General features: G+C 41.2%; 1 protein-coding gene across 1 annotated transcript in view; it reads left to right on the top strand.

The window, feature by feature from the left end:
• LOC121872942 (serine protease filzig-like) overlaps positions 1 to 20,125 on the top strand; it is a 78,619-nt gene extending 58,494 nt beyond the window's left edge. Inside the window, exons 12-16 of the mRNA XM_042376083.1 lie at positions 6,700 to 6,788; positions 10,250 to 10,340; positions 11,731 to 11,860; positions 12,384 to 12,592; positions 18,794 to 20,125. Of these exons, the coding sequence (XP_042232017.1) occupies positions 6,700 to 6,788; positions 10,250 to 10,340; positions 11,731 to 11,860; positions 12,384 to 12,592; positions 18,794 to 18,967 (693 nt within the window). The 3' untranslated portion in view covers positions 18,968 to 20,125. The remainder of the gene's footprint in view (positions 1 to 6,699; positions 6,789 to 10,249; positions 10,341 to 11,730; positions 11,861 to 12,383; positions 12,593 to 18,793) is intronic.
• The last annotated feature ends 366 nt before the right edge of the window (positions 20,126 to 20,491 follow it).

The raw sequence follows: 20,491 nt of genomic DNA, 5'->3' as shown, positions 1-20,491 counted from the left end.
CATATCTCTTATTTCATTTAAGTTGTCTTGTTGTAGATGAGTATGGTGCTATGTCTATATTGATTATCAACCTTTTCTCATTTCATTTCTCAATGTTGTGTTACTGTACTGTAATGTAGGGGAGACCTGATATCTGTAGCTGTTATTGTCCCCTTGCCTCCTGTCAGGATGTGAGGTGCATAGTTAAGGAGTGTGACGGATATCACCTGGCATGTAATTGTGTTATAAAAGTTCCCAAACGTGAGGTGCAGTTTCTCCTTGACCAGCGAGGTGATAGGAAGATGAAGATTGCAGGGGTTGACATGAAAGTGACGAAGATGTGGGACAGAGTGACGGCAAGAGAGAAGCATGATGCGGACAGAGTTAGGAGACAGCTTGAGCAAAAACATAGATATCTGGTAGCTGGAGATATTCCTTATGTTGAGGATAATTCAGATGATTCAAGAGATATTCCTCTCGTCAATACTGATGCTGATTTTGTCCCTGATCCAAGGGCTCTGACAGACACCAGTTCACAGAACCGGACAAGACTCCCTACACTGGCTGCCGCTTGTGACCGATACTTGATTAGTGATTATGCTGGAGCTGCCATTGCTACTGCCACCTTAACTGACTATGGCATTATCACAAAGGATGACAAGAGTCAGGTTATTGGACCACATAAGCTGCGGGATGCGAGACAAAAATACCGATTTAAGAGGCAAGAAATTGAGATGGCTAGTTTAGATAATTTGACGTCACTCTATTTTGATGGTAAGAAGACCGCCACTCGTGTGATGATAAAGAATGAGAAGACCGAGAAATGGAGTTCGAGGATGATGGTGAAAGATCATTATGTCATCATGGTTGAGCCTGGCAATGAATATCTCACACATGTGACTCCCAAGACTGGACACGGAAAGCAGATTGCCAAAACTATTCACGAGTTTCTGGTGGAGAAAAATCTAACCCAGCAGCCCATTGTGTGTGTTGGTTGTGATGGAACCAATGTAAATGTAGGATCAGAAAATGGAGTCATTCATCATCTTGAAATGTTACTTGGTCACCTGCTCCATTATTTCATATGTCAGCTTCACGGAAATGAGCTGCCTTTCCGCGCAGTTTTTTATCACTATGATGGTAAACCAAGTGGTCCTGAGCATTGGCGTGGTCCCATTGGAAAGCAGATCAAGGAGTTTTTGTTTGAGCTTCCAGTTGTCGCCTTCCAGCCAGTCAGTTTCCCTGATTTCCCTGTGTTTAATGATGAAGTGGAGAAAGATCTGTCCTGGAATCAAAAATACCTGTATAGGATTTGTAAAGGAGTTATCACAGGTGTTGTTGAAGATGACTTGGCTGCTATTGAGCCAGGTCCTCCCTGTGTGTCAAGGTGGAACACCTTATGGAGTAGAATCCTCAGGCTGTATGTAGCAACATCAAGACCCAGCCATGAGTTGAAAAGAATTGTCATTACAATAATAAAGTTCAGTGCTCCAATGTGGTTTTACATCAAGATACACCCTTACGTAACACACGGCTCAAGGAACGTATTCCAGTCCCTGCTATATATGAAACACCTGAATAGTGAGGAGGAGACGATAGTGAAGAAGGCTGTCCAGAGAAATGCATACTTCGCCCACACAGATCAACTTCTTCTTGGTATGTGTGCATATGAGGACATGACTGTTAGAGAAAAAGCTGTCTCAATGATAAGAAAAATTAGAGAGGAGAATCAGCAAAAGGAAGAATGTACTGGCAGATCTGAAGAGGAGGAGGAAGATTCTGATGCTGCTGTTGACGAGAATTTGTTAAACTATACTGATGAGGAGGGTAAAGATGGAGATGGGAATGAGGATGTGCCTCCTGTAGTCAACATGAGAAAGGTGGTGACTCCGAAACTAAAGTGGCAAGCAAAAAACTATCATTCCATGATTAACTGGAGGAATGAACTCAAGACTGAGCCTCCTTACATTGCTTCTCTGTCAAATCTACAGGTTAATGACATTCTTGAGACACCATTAGTGGTGCCCAAGTGGCCAAACAGCACTCAGGCGGTCGAGAGAGGCATAAAAGTGATGACTGAAGCTTGCACTGAAGTGACGGGATACGAATCGAGAGATGGATATATTAGGCAAAGATTATTGTCTAGGAAAATGATGCCAAGGTTCCGCACAAAAAAGAATTTCAATATGAACTTGTAATGATTTTCTATACGGTGTACCTGTAAAATAACATGTGAATTAAATCGATGTCACCCATGTAAAATTTATCATTATCCTGGAAAACATTAAATGACACCTAATTTTTGGTATACACTAAAAGTTGACAAAAAGTCGTTCGCGATGCGGCAGGGTAAGTATGCATGGAATGGCATGAAATTTTGCACAGGTGTTTGTTACAGCCATACAAACGATGCCTGAAAAGTGCAGCCTGCAACTCAAATAAAAGTGTTTTTTCCCTGCCCCCTGTGGTCATGTATGAAGTAAATCTGGTCGTCATAGTTATATTCCTCTAATAATAGTGTTGACAGTGTGTTTGCGTGTGTGTGTGTACACAGGGTGGTGTAATGCGTCTAGTGTGGCGGCATTATGGTAGTGCTAAGGTGCAGGCACTTCTTGTTTCCTCTCGCTTTCAGTTACTGCTGCTTGCTAGTCCTCATGGTGAACAGGGAAGCAAATTGCACAAGTCCTCCCCTGCTGTGCCTCCTCGTGGCAACACACGGTAACTGGGTGCCTCGAGAGCCCAGCCTAGACCAGCAGGGGATCTCGGAACAGCAGTGGGCCCCAGAAGGGAGACGCATAGTCCCAGTGGCATGTGGACATATCCTGGCGCCTACCAGCCACTTCCCCGCTGCTTTGCGGATTAACCTTGGAAGGTATAGGGCTACGGGAGTAAACCCTGAATGAAAAATCTGAAGTGGAGCCCCGCATCAGGCAGACATGCTTACGGAGTTTCAACAACACCCAACAGCGGAATAGGTGGAAGAGGTGACCAGCATGGGAACCCAACAACTACGCTGGTGGATGAAGGCGCTGTGTGATGGACAGGCTACTAAGGCGAAACCAAACAAACTGTGCTATCGGCGGGCCATTGCAACTCTACCTCTCCCCAGTCATTACAACACTTGCACCACTGGATCAGGAAAAGGGAGAGCCAAGATGTGTGATTGCAGCCTGCGCTCCTGCCTCACCACATAAATCCACTCACAAGCAGCCATCATCCAGCTCATCATACTTCTCATCATCATCAAAATCCCTGTACCCCCAAAAGTCCTATGGCAATGGGGACAAGCAGAGATGACGGCCGGGAGTCTCTAGTCACAACTCGGCACATGGGCGGCAATCCGATCCTCTCGGTGTGACTGAGCAGTCCTTTCGAGGAGCCACTCTGCTCACCCCACATGGGGAGGGGGCTGGAAAAGATGCCCTAAACATAGCCTGCCTATAGAACCAACCTGACTGGGCAGCCACACCCATTAAGGTCATCCTTATGCAGTCGAAAACACAATCATAATCACAGATCAAAACAAAAACAAACTATATAACCTCTTATGGTTGCTGCATGGAATTTCAGACCCTTTCTGGAGCATCCTGAAAGAAGAACCGCCCTTTTGTCAAAAGAGCTGGCTAGGTATAACATCGACATAGCAACCATTAGTGAGTCCCGGCTCCCAGACGAGGGTCGACTCAGAGAACGGGGGTCTGGCTACACCTTTTTCTGGAAGGGTAAGCCTGCTGTAGAGAGAAACTGCATTTACGGAGTTGGCTTTGCCATACGCCAATGCATCCTACATAGGCTAACTGAAATGCCAGTTGGGATCAACGAGTGCCTCATGACGTTCCGAGTCCAACTGAATCACTCACGTCATGCTTTCTTCATCAGTGCATATGCTCAAACACTGGATGCAGAGGATGACATCAAGGAGGCCTTTTGTGTCGACCTTGACAGAGTGCTAATCTCTATCCCCAGAGAAGATAAGGTTGTGCTCATAGGCGACTTCAATGCCAGAGTTAGCAGAAATGCTGACATTTGGCAGGGAACTATAGGGAGAAATGGATTTAGGCAAGTGTAATCCCAATGGCCTACTCTTCTTCAGCAATTGTTCAGCACACAACCTCACTCTCACCAACACCTTGTTTAGGCAGGCCGACAATTTCAAGGGTTCGTGGCAACACCCACTGTCCAAACGCTGGCATCTCATTGACTACATCATTGTCAGAGAGAGATCACCGAGATGTCCTCGTCACCTGAGCCATGCGTGGCTAGACCACTGCGGCACTGACCATAGGCTCGTCAGAACCAAGCTCTCTCTTCACGTCGCCCCAAAATGGCGAAGGCAACAAGCCCCCAGAAGAGGTTTTAACACAAAGCGTCTGGAGGATCGAGCGGTAGCATATACTTTCTGAGAGCAGTTCGAACATGGGCTGATAAAACAGCCCGAAAACAAACAACCCAAATCCCAGTGCCGAATGGGATATTATCGACACTGTCATGACAAAACCTGCGCAGAGACCCTCGGCCACCAAAATTCATCGCCATTATGAGGCAACTGCAAGATAGCATTAACGGCAGTATCCTGCACAATGGCACCTAGCCTGAGTTCTTCCACATCCAAATGGGGGTAAAACAAGGATGTGTACTGGTGCCAACTCTCTTTTCTATTTTCTTGACTGTCTTCCTTACTCGTGGCAGTGCAAATTTAGCTGGCGGGGTGGAGATCCAGTACCGGATGAAGGAATTTTTCAACATAAGACGAATCCAGACAGGAACAAAGGTGTTGGCAGATCCCATTACTAAACTTCAGTAAGCAGACAACCTCACCCTTGTCGCTCACACTTAATCGACCTACAGGAGATCCTGAAACCCTACACAGATGCGTGTGCAGACTTCGGCCTTGATGCGAATGTGGTATCAGGACAACTGCCCCCTGGACAATTTCCCCCCCCCCCGACAACTGCCCCTGGACAATTGCCCCCCATCGCCAGTGATTAACTGGCACAAAACATGGAACTAATTAAATAGAGAGGAGAAAATAGCTCAGAATTAATACTTTATTTTCATGTTTTATTTATTGGCTTATGTACACGGCGATTCTTTAAGTCTTGTACGATGGTTGCTATTCTGGCTGTTGAATCATGATAACGTTTCCTCTTAGGAGGTGCTGGATCTCCTGTAATAATCTGGTTGATAGTGACGTTGGTAAGGTTAGTTTAGGTTAAGTTAGGTTAGGTTAGGTTAGGTTAGGTTAGATTTGATCTGGTTTGGTTTGGTTTGGTTAGCTTAGGTTAGGTTAGGTTAGGTTAGCTGTACATAAGATTCACTCGAGCAATGGGGGGCAATTGTCCCATGGGGCAATTGTCCTATGGGGGCAATTGTCCAGGGAGCAGTTGTCGGGGGACAATTGTCCGGGGGGCATTGTCCAGGGGCAGTTGTTCTAGAACCGGTGAATGTAAGACTCACATTCTCTTTCAGCCTACCCCTGGTTCATCCACACTTCCACCATTTATCCCCACCTTCACTTTCTCGGCTCCCACCTGTCCACCACCGCGGAAATCGATGTAGAGTTTCAACATCGGATCAGATGTACATTTCAATCCTTTGGCAGACTCCGGCATCTATGTCTTCAGCTGTAGGGAGTTGAAATTATCTACAAAGTTACACGTATATCGAGCTATATGGCAGCGAGACATGGATCATTTACAGGTGGCACCTCAAGACATATGAAAACTTTCACCAACATAGTCTGTGTTCCATCCTCTGAATTCGCTGGGAAGACAAGAGAACAAATGTCAGTATTTTCGCTGACACTAACTGCAGGAGTATCGAGGCTACCATTATCGATGAACAGCTACGCTGGACTGGCCATGTTACCTACGTAGACAACAGTAGACTGTCAAAGCAGCTACTTTACAGTCACCTAACGAATAGTAAACGTAACGCTGGCGGGCAACTGAAAAGGTATAAGGATAGTTTTAATAAAAACCTGAAAAAGTGCCAAATCGACCCCACGAGGAGGTGTCAATACTTTCGAGATAGCCGGACTGCAAACCGAGGCAGACAAGTGCCAACGCCGGAAAGACGCTGTCGCCCCCTCCAGCACTAGATGGAGCCCTCCACACCTGCAACATCTGTGGACGACCCTGCCGGTCCGCATCGGCTTCTCTGGTCACCACAGAACTCACCAACGAAGGTGACATCTTAAATAACTCACATCATTGTATCATAGCTGGATGATCGTCATACTCGATTCCGAGTGACAGCAAAGTAGTAGTAGTAGTAGTAGTGTTGCCAAGACCATCGTAACCCACCATGCAATTATTGATGCCCTTACCGTGATAAAATATATTGATAAAGTTAACTACATATACAACAAAGTTAGTATGGCATAAAATCGTATGTCAAAGTGCTTAAAGCAAAAACCTACAAAGATTAATATGAAATGCAATAAATTAAGTTAAAGGTTGGCATTGAGAGATTGTCTTCTCATTTGATTCAACTTACCGGTTCAAAATCGACAAGAAATACAGAAGAATCCAGGAACATCTTTGCGTCCGTGTGAATAGTACTTCTTTCTCTGGGTACTAACATATCTGTAACTAAGGCATCCCGCAGTTGTTATTTAGCCTAACAGGTCACGGTAAAAAACATTTCATTCCCCATAGTTGTCATTAAACAGGTGTACCGTCTCACAGGTATCACTAATGCATATCTTTTCGTCAACAGGTGGCGCTGGTATACAAGAACAAGTTCTTCTGTGGTGGGTCTCTCATAAGTGACCGACACATCCTTACTGCCTCCCACTGTGTGTTTGGGTGAGTCTCTCTCTCTCTCTCTCTCTCTCTCTCTCTCTCTCTCTCTCTCTCTCTCTCTCTCTTATCATTTTTCACACGGATCATTAATCACTCCCTGTTTTTTTAGTCTTTTTCCTTAACTTTTTTCTTCCCCTTACTCACTCTTTACTCAATATTCTCCTCCCCCCCTTATCCTCTCTCTGTCTGTCTCTCTCCCCCTTCATCACATTTCCCTCCTCCTTTACCCTACTTCCCTATCTCCCCCTTTACCCAACCTACCTATCTCCTCTTTTACCTTACCTCCCCATGTCTCTCTTCCTTCACCCTGCTTCTGACTGGTCCTCTGAGTGGTGCTGGTGTCTTCTCATGGCGCTGTCAGATAGGTTGTGGTAGTTCTGGTGGTGGTAGTGATGGTGGTGATAGTGTTAGTGATGGTGGTGATAGTGTTAGTGGTGATGGTGATTTGAGTGGTGGTAATAATGGTATTATTGATGGTAGGGATGCGTGGTGATGGTGATGTATGGTGGTGGTGGTTATGGTGTACATGGTGGTAATGATGGTGCGTGGTGATGGCAGTTCTTGTGGTGGTTTTGGTGGTTATGGTGCATGGTGGCGATTGCAATGGGAGTTGTAGTGGTGAAGGTAGTGATTTTGCTGGTAATGGTTATGGTGCAAAGAAGTGATGGTGCAGGTGGTTTTGGTGGTGGTGCAGGTGGTGGTTGTGTGTGTTGATGATGGTAGTTATGATAGTGATGGTTAGTTGATGTTGTAATGATGGTGGTAGTAATTGTAGTGATGGTAGTAATTGTGGTAGTGACGGTGGCAGTGGTAGTAATGACGGATGCTAGTTGTAGTAGTGATGGTGGTAGTTGTGGTAGTGGTGGTAGTGGTGATGGTAGTGATGATAGTAGTAGTAGCAGTGATGGTGGTAGTTGTGGAAGTGATGGTGGTAGTTGTGGAAGTGATGGTGGTAGTTGTGGAAGTGATGGTGGTAGTTGTGGTAGTGATGGTGGTAGTTGTGGTGATTTGTGGCGAGGTCCACAAATTGGGTACCACCCAAACGCCAGCAAGTCCTTCCTGTTCGTGAAGCCAGAACATTATGAACGGGCAAAAGAGGTTTTTGGCGGAAGTGAGGTCAAAATAACTAAGGACGGCCAAAGACATCTAGGCGCAGTAATTGGCACTACGGACTTCAAGACCGAGTACGTAGCGGGAAAGGTGAATGAGTGGGTTAGTGAAATCCAAGCTCTGTCTGAGATTGCTAACACAGAGCCACATGCGGCTTTCGCTGCATTCACCCATGGAGTCAAGCATCGTTGGAACTACCTGATGCGTACTATCCCTGGTATCGGACCCCTCCTCCACCCTCTGGAAGAAGCTATCAGTGTCAAGTTCATTCCCAAATTAGTGAAACACACTCACTTAACCCCAGCAGAAAGAGCACTTCTTGCACTTCCATCAAGACTGGGAGGGATGGGACTAACCAATCCAGAGGAGATTGCAGCCACCGAACATCAAAATTCACTTAAGCTCACGGCAGTCCTCACGGACCACATAATAGCCCAGAACGCAACAGGGGAGGTCGAGACCAGTGAAGTAAACGAGATTTGTAGGTCCATTACGACAGATCGACAGCACTGCCAAAATGATAAGTTGCAGCAACTGTTGCTGCAGGTTCCAGAAAATTTGAAAAAAATGTAGCTATAGCGCAGGAGGTGGGCGCCTCGAACTGGTTAACTACGTTACCGATAAGGGCAAATGGTTTCAGTCTTAACAAACAAGAATTTACAGATGCCATTGCTCTAAGCTACGGTCGGCCAGTAGAAGGTTTGCCCTCCCAATGCGTGTGTGGCTCTTCCTATGACGGCGATCACGCCATGGTGTGCAAGAAAGGGGGCTTCATATGCATGAGGCATGACGAAATAAGGGACCTTACAGCAAATATGTTGAAGGAAATCTGCCAGGATGTCATGGTAGAACCGACCCTCCTTCCATTGGATGGTGAGATCTTCCAACATAGGACTTCAAACACATCTAACGAAGCCCGTGTTGACCTCACTGCTCGAGGATTCTGGACGCGAGGACAGCGAGCTTTCTTCGACATCAGGATTTTTGATCCCATGGCCGCATGTCACCGTAACCTAGCTCTCGATGCTGCACATAGGAGGAACGAGAACGACAAGATAAGGGCATATGGGGAGGGAATCCAAAACGTTGATCAAGGCAGCTTCACTCCTCTAGTGTTCACAACCTCTGGTGGGATGGGACCAAGTGCAAGATGCTTCTACGCCAGACTCGCGGAGGTGATCTCCGAACAGAAGCAGCAGCCCAGAAGTTTCCTTACAGCCTGGATGAGATGTCGACTGTCTTTCTCTCTCCTTCGGTCGGCTTTGCTCTGCCTCAGGGGAACGAGAGCTTCTGCCCCAATTCCGGCAACTGCTGCAGATATCGACTATGAGGCAACAGTCACTGAATGCCGCATAGATCTGCGGCTCAACTAATTTAACACAGATAGGACAGCTACATATGTATTAGGATATTTAATATTAAGGTAATTTAATGGTGGCGAAGGTGTGGCAATTGGGGGAGGCTGGAGGCCACGTTGTGGTGATGGTGGTAGTTGTGGTAGTGATGGTGGTAGTTGTGGTAGTGATGGTGGTAGTTGTGGAAGTGATGGTGGTAGTTGTGGAAGTGATGGTGGTAGTTGTGGTAGTGATGGTGGTAGTTGTGGTAGTGATGGTGGTAGTTTTTGTAGTGATGGTGGTAGTTGTGGTAGCGGTGGTAGTGGTGATGATAGTGATGATAGTAGTAGTAGCAGTGATGGTGGTAGTTGTGGAAGTGATGGTGGTCGTTGTGGAAGTGATGGTGGTAGTTGTGGTAGTGATGGTGGTAGTTGTGGTAGTGATGGTGGTAGTTGTGGAAGTGATGGTGGTAGTTGTGGTAGTGGTGGTAGTGATGATGGTAGCGATGATAGTAGTAGTAGCAGTGATGGTGGTAGTTGTGAAAGTGATGGTGGTAGTTGTGAAAGTGATGGTGGTAGTTGTGGAAGTGATGGTGGTAGTTGTGGTAGTGATGGTGGTAGTTGTGGAAGTGATGGTGGTAGTTGTGGAAGTGATGGTGGTAGTTGTGGAAGTGATGGTGGTAGTTGTGGTAGTGATGGTGGTAGTTGTGGAAGTGATGGTGGTAGTTGTGGTAGTGATGGTGGTAGCAACAGAAGCATGAAGAGAGAGTTGTAGCATGCAAATGTCGTGTCCTCCCCCACTGGCCTTTCATTAACTCACGTCACATTGATCTACTGCTGGACCGTTGCCGGTACTGTGGTCCATTGTTTATACTGTAGTCCACTGCTGGTACTGCTGGACCACCGTCAACCATTACCCTCTCCCTCATGAACGCATTTACTCACTAGCCCCATAATCAACCACCCATACTCACACTCTCACCCATCCACAGTACTATAATAAACCTCACTTCACCCACAGGAGCTTCTCACGGGGTTTAGACAAATTAAGGGTGAGTCTTGGTGACCACGACCTCGCCACACGTAACGAAACCAAGAACATCGTGTCAAAGGTCAGTAAAGATCACATACTTAAGCCCATTACAGCTCGTGTTTACAAAGTCCCTTGGTGTGTACGTTTACAGATTAACCTCTTCATGAACACTTGAGATTTGCTAAACCATTCTCAGTTCATTTTTGCTGGGACGTTTTCTTTAATATTTGAAGGATTAACAATAAAGCATACATCGTTGTTTTGTTAAGTTTTTCAAATCCTCAGGTGCTTTTAAGCCATACAGCGCAGTTGATAAGGTGACGAAATCCTATCATGTAAAGAAATCTATGGTGAATATATTAATGTGTAAGAACGAACATCAAGGGACGATCTTTCTGATTATCTGTATATCTATCTGTACATGGTGTACGGGCAGGGAAGCCTCTATCCTACATGCTCCCAAAAATATCTTTACGGTAGGGTTGTCTAAATCCTGCGTTCGTTGTCATATTGTCTTACAAAATCACAAAGATACTTTTTGGAACGATACACCACACAAGGTAAGGCTTCACACCATCTTCATAGTCTCACAATTATTTTGCTTTGTTAATTAATTTATTGTTTATTATTTTATTTATATGTCGTCTTAACCCAGACTACAGTTGGCTCGTGGGAAGGAAGTCTGTTTGAAGAATATAATTAAAGTATATCATAAAAGTATGTTATTAGAGTATGTTATTGAAGTATATGATTGAATTATGTTACTTATATATAATATTTATTTTAATGAAGTATATTGTAACGAATGCTTGACAATAACAACACCTTGTCTGTAATATAAAGTTATACTGTACAGGGTATAAGATAGTTGAAGCTGCGGTACATTTTATATACTGTATACTGTAGAATAATTATTGAAGAAAACGCTTTGTTGACGCCAATTTCTATACTACCAAAAATATAGAAAACTTTACTATGAACTTTGATCGGTGACGTCACTTCACCAGTTGACAAATCACAATAAATGTCGGAGAGTGATATTTGAGGACCACTTGTATTCCCCCAAAAGTTATTTATTCTTGTTTGAAAGACGTTAGAATTGAGATTATTATTAAATGGGAAATGTTATTTACAAATGAATAAACATATAGTTTCTTTTTTTGGCGTTTTCCGGCACAGTTTATGGCCGATATATCAGCAAAAACAATGAGCTTTCGTATATCAAGTTAATCTTAATAATTAATATTCTTGTAGTATCAACAATATGCACACAATAGTAATATATCTATTACTTTAATAGCATACACTTACGAATGCAATATGCTGTCATTTAATCAATGGTTGTATCATGATGTAAATTATTAACATATTTTCTCCGCTTACTACAACAACAACGCTCACTGGATAACATTGTCGTGACCTCCTGAACCAACCTGGCCGACCTGACATTTGTTTTTGGCAATGGTCAGGTCAAGACTATCCACTGGCATCTGCATTACAACCCTCACTCCACCGTCAACGACATCGCCGTGATCGAGTTGGAGAACCCGGTCGACTTCTCGTATAGCGTTAGCGCCGTCAAGCTGCCCACTGACCTAAGTACGAACTCTGTTGTGTTTGTAGGTATTCACTGACATAAGTACGTACCCTGCTGTGTTTGTAGGTACCCACTGACCTAAAAACGTACCCTGCAGTAACGGTAGGTACCCTATGACCCAAGTATGTACTCTGCAGTGACGGTAGGTACCCTCTGACATAAGTACGTACCCTGCTGTGTTTGTAGGTACCCACTGACCTAAGTACGGACTCTGCATTGACGGTAGGTATCCGCTGACTGAAGTACGTACCATTGCTGTGTTTGTAGGTACCCACTGACCTAAGTATACTTATCCTGCTGTGTTATATTCACTGACCTACCTAATGATCTGTCGTGACTTCTCATATATAACTCAGTACTTCATATATAATACAGTACTCACGTTGACCTCATATATGACAGTGCTCTTTTTGACGACTTATTATAGTATATATATATATATATACACCTGTCCTAAGCCCATAGATGACACAGTACCCACTTTGACCCCTTATATAACCTCAGTACCCATCTTTAACCCCACAGCTGAGAGGTACGAGAAAGCCAATGCGACCATCACAGGCTGGGGTCGATACACCAGCAAATCCAAGACGACCAGCACCATCATGAAGGAGCACACGGCCCCTCTCGTCAACACCACTCTCTGCGTCCAAGCTTGGAATAAGTTCCCTGGTATCAACGCCTCCTACATCAACCACGTGTGTCTCAATGTGACCATGGGTACACCCTGTCATGTGAGTTCTGTACATTAATATTTTTATTATTATTATTATTATTATTATTATTAGGTAGCTTAGGGTGGATCTCATGAAGATTAGACACCCTAGCTAATTTCATCTGAAGATTAGACGAACTAACTTAATTCACCTGAAGAATAGACACCTCAGCTTATTTTTATCTGAAGATCAGACGTGTCACCTTATTTCACCTGAAGATTGGACACCAACTTATTTCACCTGAAGATTTGATACCAGCTTATTTCACCTTAAAATCAGACATCTTAAGGCTACCAGCGACAGTTAGGTTAGATTAGGTTTACATAGGTTAGGTTAGCTTAGATTGAGTTAGGCTAGGTTAGGGTAAGTTTTGTTAGGTTAAGTTAAAATTAGGTTAAGTTATGTTAGGTTACTTCCAGTTGGGTTATGTTAGTTTGAGTTAAGTTAGATTAAGGTAGGATAGGTTAAATTATGTAAGATTAGGTTAGGTTAGGTTAGGTAGTAAAGTTAAGTTAGGCTGTTAGGTTAGGTTAGGTTAGGTTTTAAGGATAAATTGGTGTAGGTGGTTAGGTTAGGTTAAGGTAGATAGGGTTTGGTAGTAAGGTTAAGTAAGGTAAAATAAGGTAAAGTTATTGGGTTGTGTTAGATTAGGTTTTTAGGTAAAGTTAAGTTGCTAGGTTGGGTTAAGTTATATTAGGTTAGGTAGTAACGTTAAGTTAGGTTAGGTAAGTCTCTTTTGTGTCATATTCAACATCCGATAGTTGAAAAAGATAAGACAACTGCTAAGATTAATAAGAACTTTAATTCAATTGCTTAATGTACACACGGTACAGGCACAGGCACAGGTATGTGAAAAAATATAATTTAACAAATCTTTGAGTCGATTACGAACCAAAAAGACATCCAAATTAAATTAAATTAAATATACAACTATGTTTATTAAATTACTAAAGATGTTTTAAAGTAAAATCTATTTCAGAAGAAAAACACACATGGACAGTATATACCAAAACAGTAAATCACCATCATAGTTATAACCGACGGCGGCCACTTGCAACGGCATTGAGTGTCCCAATATAAATATATCGTCTATATGTCTGTCACGGTCTACTGTCGACTGACATGGTCTTTTGCGGTCTGTCACGATCTACCACAACAAACCAATGGTCTACCACAGTGGCAGGATTCATTACGGTCTGCCACCATCTACATTGCCTGTTAGTGGTCTACTGCGGCCTGCCATGGTTCATTACGGTCAACCATGGCTTGCCAGTCGTGGCTCACTACGACCTGTTACGGTCTATCAGCCTGCCAAATAGTCCGCTACGGCCTTTTACGACTTGCTTTATTCTAGTAAGGGCTGCCTTGGCCTTCCATAATCTACTACGGTCTGCCACCATCTACGACGACGACAGAATTTAATAGTACTAACACGAAACCCACAATAATTTCACCTTTTTTGTTGAATCTTAAATAAACCTGAGTGAAGGACATGATCTTATTTATTCAACGTTCACAAATTTAATATTCTTGCGTTCATGTTGACGAAATGAAGCTCTAAACAAAACATATGGTAGTTGTCGAAGCTAATTATTCCCCAAAAGCTAAAAAAAAAAAGAACAAATGTAAATCAAATGAATCATGTAATAGATGTGACACAACTCTTCAAAACCAGCGAGCCTGTGTTACGTGTGGGCGGGTTGTTGCATTAATGATGATGACAGTTTGCGTGTCTGAACTTGGCGATAATTACAGTAGACGATTAGGCCATAATTGACAGTCAGGTAGTAATTGACAGTCAGGTCGTACTTGACAGTCAGGCCGTAATTGACAGCCAGGCCGTAATTGTAAGTAGAGAACTGTAAGTCTTTCAGTGATTGATTACATGTTATTTACCTTCACATAGTTACCATTAGGTTCACAGAATGTGTAAATTAATTCAAACTTGTGTTGTTATGCAATAATTGTGTCAAAAATTCCCTGGACACTTGGTAATGTACTACTGTGTAAATATATATATATATATATATATATATATATATATATATATATATATATATATATATATATATATATATATATATATATATATATATATATATATATATATAATCTACTTGTGGGACATATTATGTAAATGGTTTATAGCTAGTGTACTCTCCGTGGTCGATAATACTACATGAAAAATTCAGTCTGTCAAGGATGTACGCACAGACAGGCAACCAAGAGAAAAGCTTTAGAAAATGCTAAATAAAATTAAGATAACGAAACCCAAAGAAGTTCGACAACAGTCCCAGTAACAAATAATAACAAGAATGAAAACTTTCAACAACTGTCAACACAAAACACTAAATGTTTCTTATAGTGATTATATTTCTGCCTTCACCTTCTCCCAACACTCAGACTCATCACTTAATCGATAATAAACTACTTTTACTGTCATTTCAATAATCTTTTCTGTCCATGACTTTAAAACTTTCTCAATAATTGCAGAAAAAAAGAAAACTTACCGAAATGCTCTGTTCGCGAAAAGGTCGAAGCTCTTCTATGTCAACGTGTCAGATTATAATTCTTTTTCTTATGAAGTAATTGATCGGATTGATTGTTTGACCTTTTCAGTAATTCTGAGGTAAATGTGGTATTGAAATATGTTTTGACTTTATTTGATATTCTTCTTTTAATTGAATAAATAGTATGTCAGTATTCTTAACCTCTTGAAATCATCGACTTCAAAGATTGAATTCATCATCCTCAATGGGCTGAAATCATCGTCCTCAAAGGTTAAATAAATATCCTCAAAAGATAAGGTCGTCGTTCTCAAAGTGTTAAGCCATTGTCCTCAGAAAGCTAAACAACGTCCTCAAAGGGTTTAGCCATATTCTGTTTTTTCTTTTTCTTTTGCATTTTAAATTGCTATATTCTTTAACCTTCACCAGGACAGAATTGTATTTACAGTCTTGTTCAACGAGTTTGGATGATCAGAAGTTGGTTAGTCAGATACATCAATATTTTATTAGGTTTGATTGTAACATCTTTATATTTTATGCATCACAATTCGTGGCTGAATATTGTTCAGAACACACGGTTGATTGGGTGTGATTGAAAACGTTAAGTGATTTTATGGTCTGGATCTATTTCTCATGTAAACTGCAGAAGTGATAATTGACGGGGGTTGACTGGCCGCCTTCCTCCCTGCAGGAGTTGTGATGTGAACTATACTTGATTTGTGTAGAAACTGACCAGAAAGAAATATAGTCTAAAGAAGAAAGATGATGAAGTGGTGAAATAGTAATGATGAATAGAAATAAAAGAAATTAAGGGAACCGGTATAAGATAATTAAAATCATCCGTAACGAAAAATATAAAAACGTACATATAAACATATAATAGAAGTGCACAATACGTATAGGAAATTTTTTTAGAAAAAAACAGTGTGACAAAAAGCAAAAAAAAAAAAAAAATACTCGTAAAAAATAGTACAACAATGCAAATATTTAACATGAACATGAGGTAATTTAGATGGTTTAAGGGAAAAACAAAATACAACAACTATCACATCTTATCCTCAAAAAAATTCTTTGTTCACTATTACGCGTAACTTATGCAAGAAGGTATTTTGTTACATACTTATAATAAAGTCTCAGTGATAAAGTGACGACATTTTGACCTATAACGTTAACTGTCTGTTATAAACCCCCCAATAACGGAGATAATTCATTAAAGTATCAGTCACTCATGGGGGAAGCATAGAAAAACACCCATTAAAAAGTTTTGAATTATGTTTTGCATATTCAACTAATGTGAATAATTATTATTAAAATAACGAGAAAATTTAATAAATATTTGAAATTGAATACTGAACACACTATGAAGAAAAATGTGAATATTTGGCGTATTTTCACTGACTAAAGCAGGTTTCGGAGCTTTCCTGAATTTGCTAAAATTTCCCTCACCCAAAACTTAGCACAAACTATTTAATACATATAGATGGAATCCCTCTGTATTTATATGTAACTTTCCGAGGCGAACTTTGTACTTGTTTATTAATTAACCCAGTGGGACACTAAATGTCACACCCGCGTCAGGAGGCCACCTACACATGTACAGTAATCATTATTATTTTATGGTCAGTTTAATACAATCCGGGATAGTTTTTATAACTTACATCAACTAACGTGACACCTTACAAAACTTTCATATTTATTTTATTGTAAGACATTTTCTTTTAGTGTTTTCATAAAATCTTGCTGCAAAATATGTTCTCTTAACCTTTCTATATACATTTTGCTGCAAAATTCACTCTGAAGAGCTGACTTTCTCTTTACTTCCTTTTATATACCATATTTAGCATCGTGTGGCTCACGATGCTAAATATGGTGTATAATAGCACACACACACACCTTCACGCCATCAAACATTCATCGGTTGGTATGATAATAGGAGCAGCACGTAAGAAAGCTCTTGTCGATTACCTTTACATTTCTCGGGCGTCATTCATGGCAGCGAAAGGCAACAAATTGCCTCTCGTGTCAATCTTGAAGTCTTTCTCATAAATATTAGTTCATCCAACGCTGGATAATCACAATCTAGTTAGTGAAATCAGGTAATGGAAACACAACCCGTGACATATATACAGTACAATAGGGGGCAGGGAAAAAACACTTTTATTTGAGTTGCAGGCTGCACTTTTCAGGCATCGTTTGTATGGCTGTAACAAACACCTGTGCAAAATTTCATGCCGCATCGCGAACGACTTTTTGTCAACTTTTAGTGTATACCAAAAATTAGGTGTCATTTAATGTTTTCCAGGATAATGATAAATTTTACATGGGTGACATCGATTTAATTCACATGTTATTTTACAGGTACACCGTATAGAAAATCATTACAAGTTCATATTGAAATTCTTTTTTGTGCGGAACCTTGGCATCATTTTCCTAGACAATAATCTTTGCCTAATATATCCATCTCTCGATTCGTATCCCGTCACTTCAGTGCAAGCTTCAGTCATCACTTTTATGCCTCTCTCGACCGCCTTGGGATGAATCTTGCTTTTCCACTCGGGACGCCTCGGTATGTGCTGACAGCATTGCTCGGGTTATCCAGGGTGGTATGAGTGCATTTATCCCATATTCAATCAAAACTTTCACTTTACAAACATGGTTTGATGACCTGTGCCCGGGTTGGCTATTACCCCTTAAAAAAAAAAGTCTGCCTGATGCGGGTTCCACTGCAGATTTTTTGTTCAGGGTTTACTCCCGTAGCCTTATACCTACCAAGGTTAATCCGCATGGCAACCAGGTAGTGGTTGGTAAGCGCCAGGACGTGTTCACATGCCAGTGGGTCTAAGCACCTTCCCTCTGGCGCCCACTGCGACTCCAAAATCCCCTGTTGGTCTAGCCTGGGCCCACGAGGCACCCAGTTACCGTGTGTTGCCACAAGGAGGCACAACATGAGTGTTAGTAGGAAAGAGGCTGTGTACTGGCAGGGGAAAACTTGTGCAAGTTGCTTTCCTGTTCGCCACGAAAGCTAGCCAGCGGCGGTAGCTGAAAGCGAGAGGAAGTAAGCAGTGCTTTCACCTTAACACTAACATAATGCTGCCACACTAGATGCATAACACCACAAATGTGAGCTGAGAGAGGCAGAGATAGACTGTTCCTCACTCCCCACCTTCCCTGCCACACATGTCTGGTTGGCGGTGACTTTACTAAATTCTTTCTCCAGGGCGGGGAAAAAAAATGTGGGAAAAATATTACTTGGTGCATTGGTAGTTATAACCGGCCATTTGCTCTGTGATTGGTCGATTATTCTGTACCTCCACCTTGGTTAATAAACTCATTGCTTGGTCTAACTTAGCACTGATCCGGGCATATGGGTTTTAAGTTTTGTGTAGATATTTTGATTACATTAATATTTTCCATTATTTTCAATCGATTATGCTTATATGAGTATTAGATACAACTTAAAAATTTACAGCTCGACAATACCTATAAAATACATTTATCTTTTAAACGACTAACTTACCATAATTTTCAAGTTAATATGTAAGATTGTTAAATGTATAAGATGCTGCTTCTGTACCTGTATTCGTAACTGTTGGTTCCATACCTGTATTGATAACTGCTGCTAATTCTGTTCCTGTATTTGCAATTAACTGTATCATTATTTTTGTACCTGTACCGTTGTAGCGAAATTAATATACTTTATCTCCCCCTACAGGGAGACTCCGGGGGACCACTGGTAGTGTGTACAGGTGTTCAGTGTTCCCAGATCGGTGTGGTGAGCTTCGGGTTCCCACTCTGTACAAATGTGGGTCTTCCAGCTGTTTTCACCCGCGTCACGCACTACAAATCATGGATAGACATGAACTTGGCGCCGCTGAACTTCGTCTGAAGAAGGAAACTAAATGAAAAGCAGCAAATCAGAGGAAACTAATGCTGCATAAATATAAAACGGGAGACAGAGAGGAAAAATTTTGATAAATATGAAATTTTTCACCACTGAACTAGTATGTCTAAAGAAGGAAAAAAAACGAAAAACAGGAAACCAGAAGAAAAGAGTGTGGATAAATATATCACAGGGTAGACAAACGAAGAGACTATACAGTATTTGAAATATAGATAGCAACTACTGTCAGAATCCGAGGCTAAGCTGTACGTGTAATTTTGTGATGGAAATTTGAATCGTGTAACTAATGAGGACTAATTAATGACATTACAGTAATTGAAGCGCGTTTAGATGTGGATAAGGGGTAGAGAAGAATGAGGTGATTAAGTAAATAAAGGAGGTCAAGATAATGGTGATGCAGGGATTTTAAAAGGCAAAAAGAAAGAGAAGAATGTAAACGATCACATTAGAGGAGGAAGGTTATGTGAGCGACAGAGAAGAAAGAAAAATCGAAACAAAAATGAACATAATAGAAACAAGATAGAATGATAAACGGAGTAAGGCATGCAGAATAACGAATAAAGAAAGAATGTGCTAAAAATAGAATCATATTTCAATGAAGATGACAAAATGATTTAGAGAGAAAACTAAAGGAAGAACAGAAGGAGAGAAAGACACAACATCACACACACGGCGGCATCACCCAGTATCACTAATGGCTATTTTTCTATAATTATTACTTATTTCATATATATAACCAATCAACGGCAGGATATTAAATGAAGAACCTTGTGTTATTCGGGCATTATATTCATATACAGTTTGAATTTGAAACCGAGGCATTTGTGTTCGAAAACAAATAAATTTTGCATGAATAAGACTTTGCAAAGTTGATGTTACAGTGGTTATGAGGTGTTGAGTCAGGACATTCGCATAATCTTTTAAATTTCTTATCAATATTGTAATTAAATTTCCTGCTTATCCTTAAAATAAACTGATATTTTCGGTAAGTTTATACTATTGCATATTGTAGTTGTGATTGTATTTCTACCAACATCAGTTTGGTCATTGTTAACAACTATCTCCACACTTGAACACAAATTCCTTCAGAATTTCCAATGTAATCGTTTATTATATATAATAAATATTATGTAAGGCCACGAACAAGTAACTATATTTCCCTCCTCTTGTGGCGGAAGGTAGTGGTTGCAGAACATAAACAGGTATTGCTGTAATGAAGGTCCTCACATGACATCAACACTTAAAATAAAACAAAAATATATTTGTGCTTCAAGGTTATGTACCAAGGAAAAGAAAACGCTGGTAACATTTCACAATTAAATTTATATGATTTACATAACAGCTTATATATATATATATATATATGACCCATAATTATAACAACCACGACTATGATCATATAGCCGACTATGAGTCATATATACGACCATGATTATAAACATTACGACTATGATTATAACAGCCATTATGATTATAACAGCACGACCATGATTATAACATACGACCGCA

The sequence above is a fragment of the Homarus americanus genome, unplaced genomic scaffold (assembly GCF_018991925.1).
Source record: "Homarus americanus isolate GMGI-L3 unplaced genomic scaffold, GMGI_Hamer_2.0 scaffold11022, whole genome shotgun sequence".
Taxonomy (NCBI): domain Eukaryota; kingdom Metazoa; phylum Arthropoda; class Malacostraca; order Decapoda; family Nephropidae; genus Homarus; species Homarus americanus.
The sequence above is the reverse complement of the archived record's forward strand: the minus strand, read 5'-3'. Positions and strand labels throughout refer to the sequence as shown.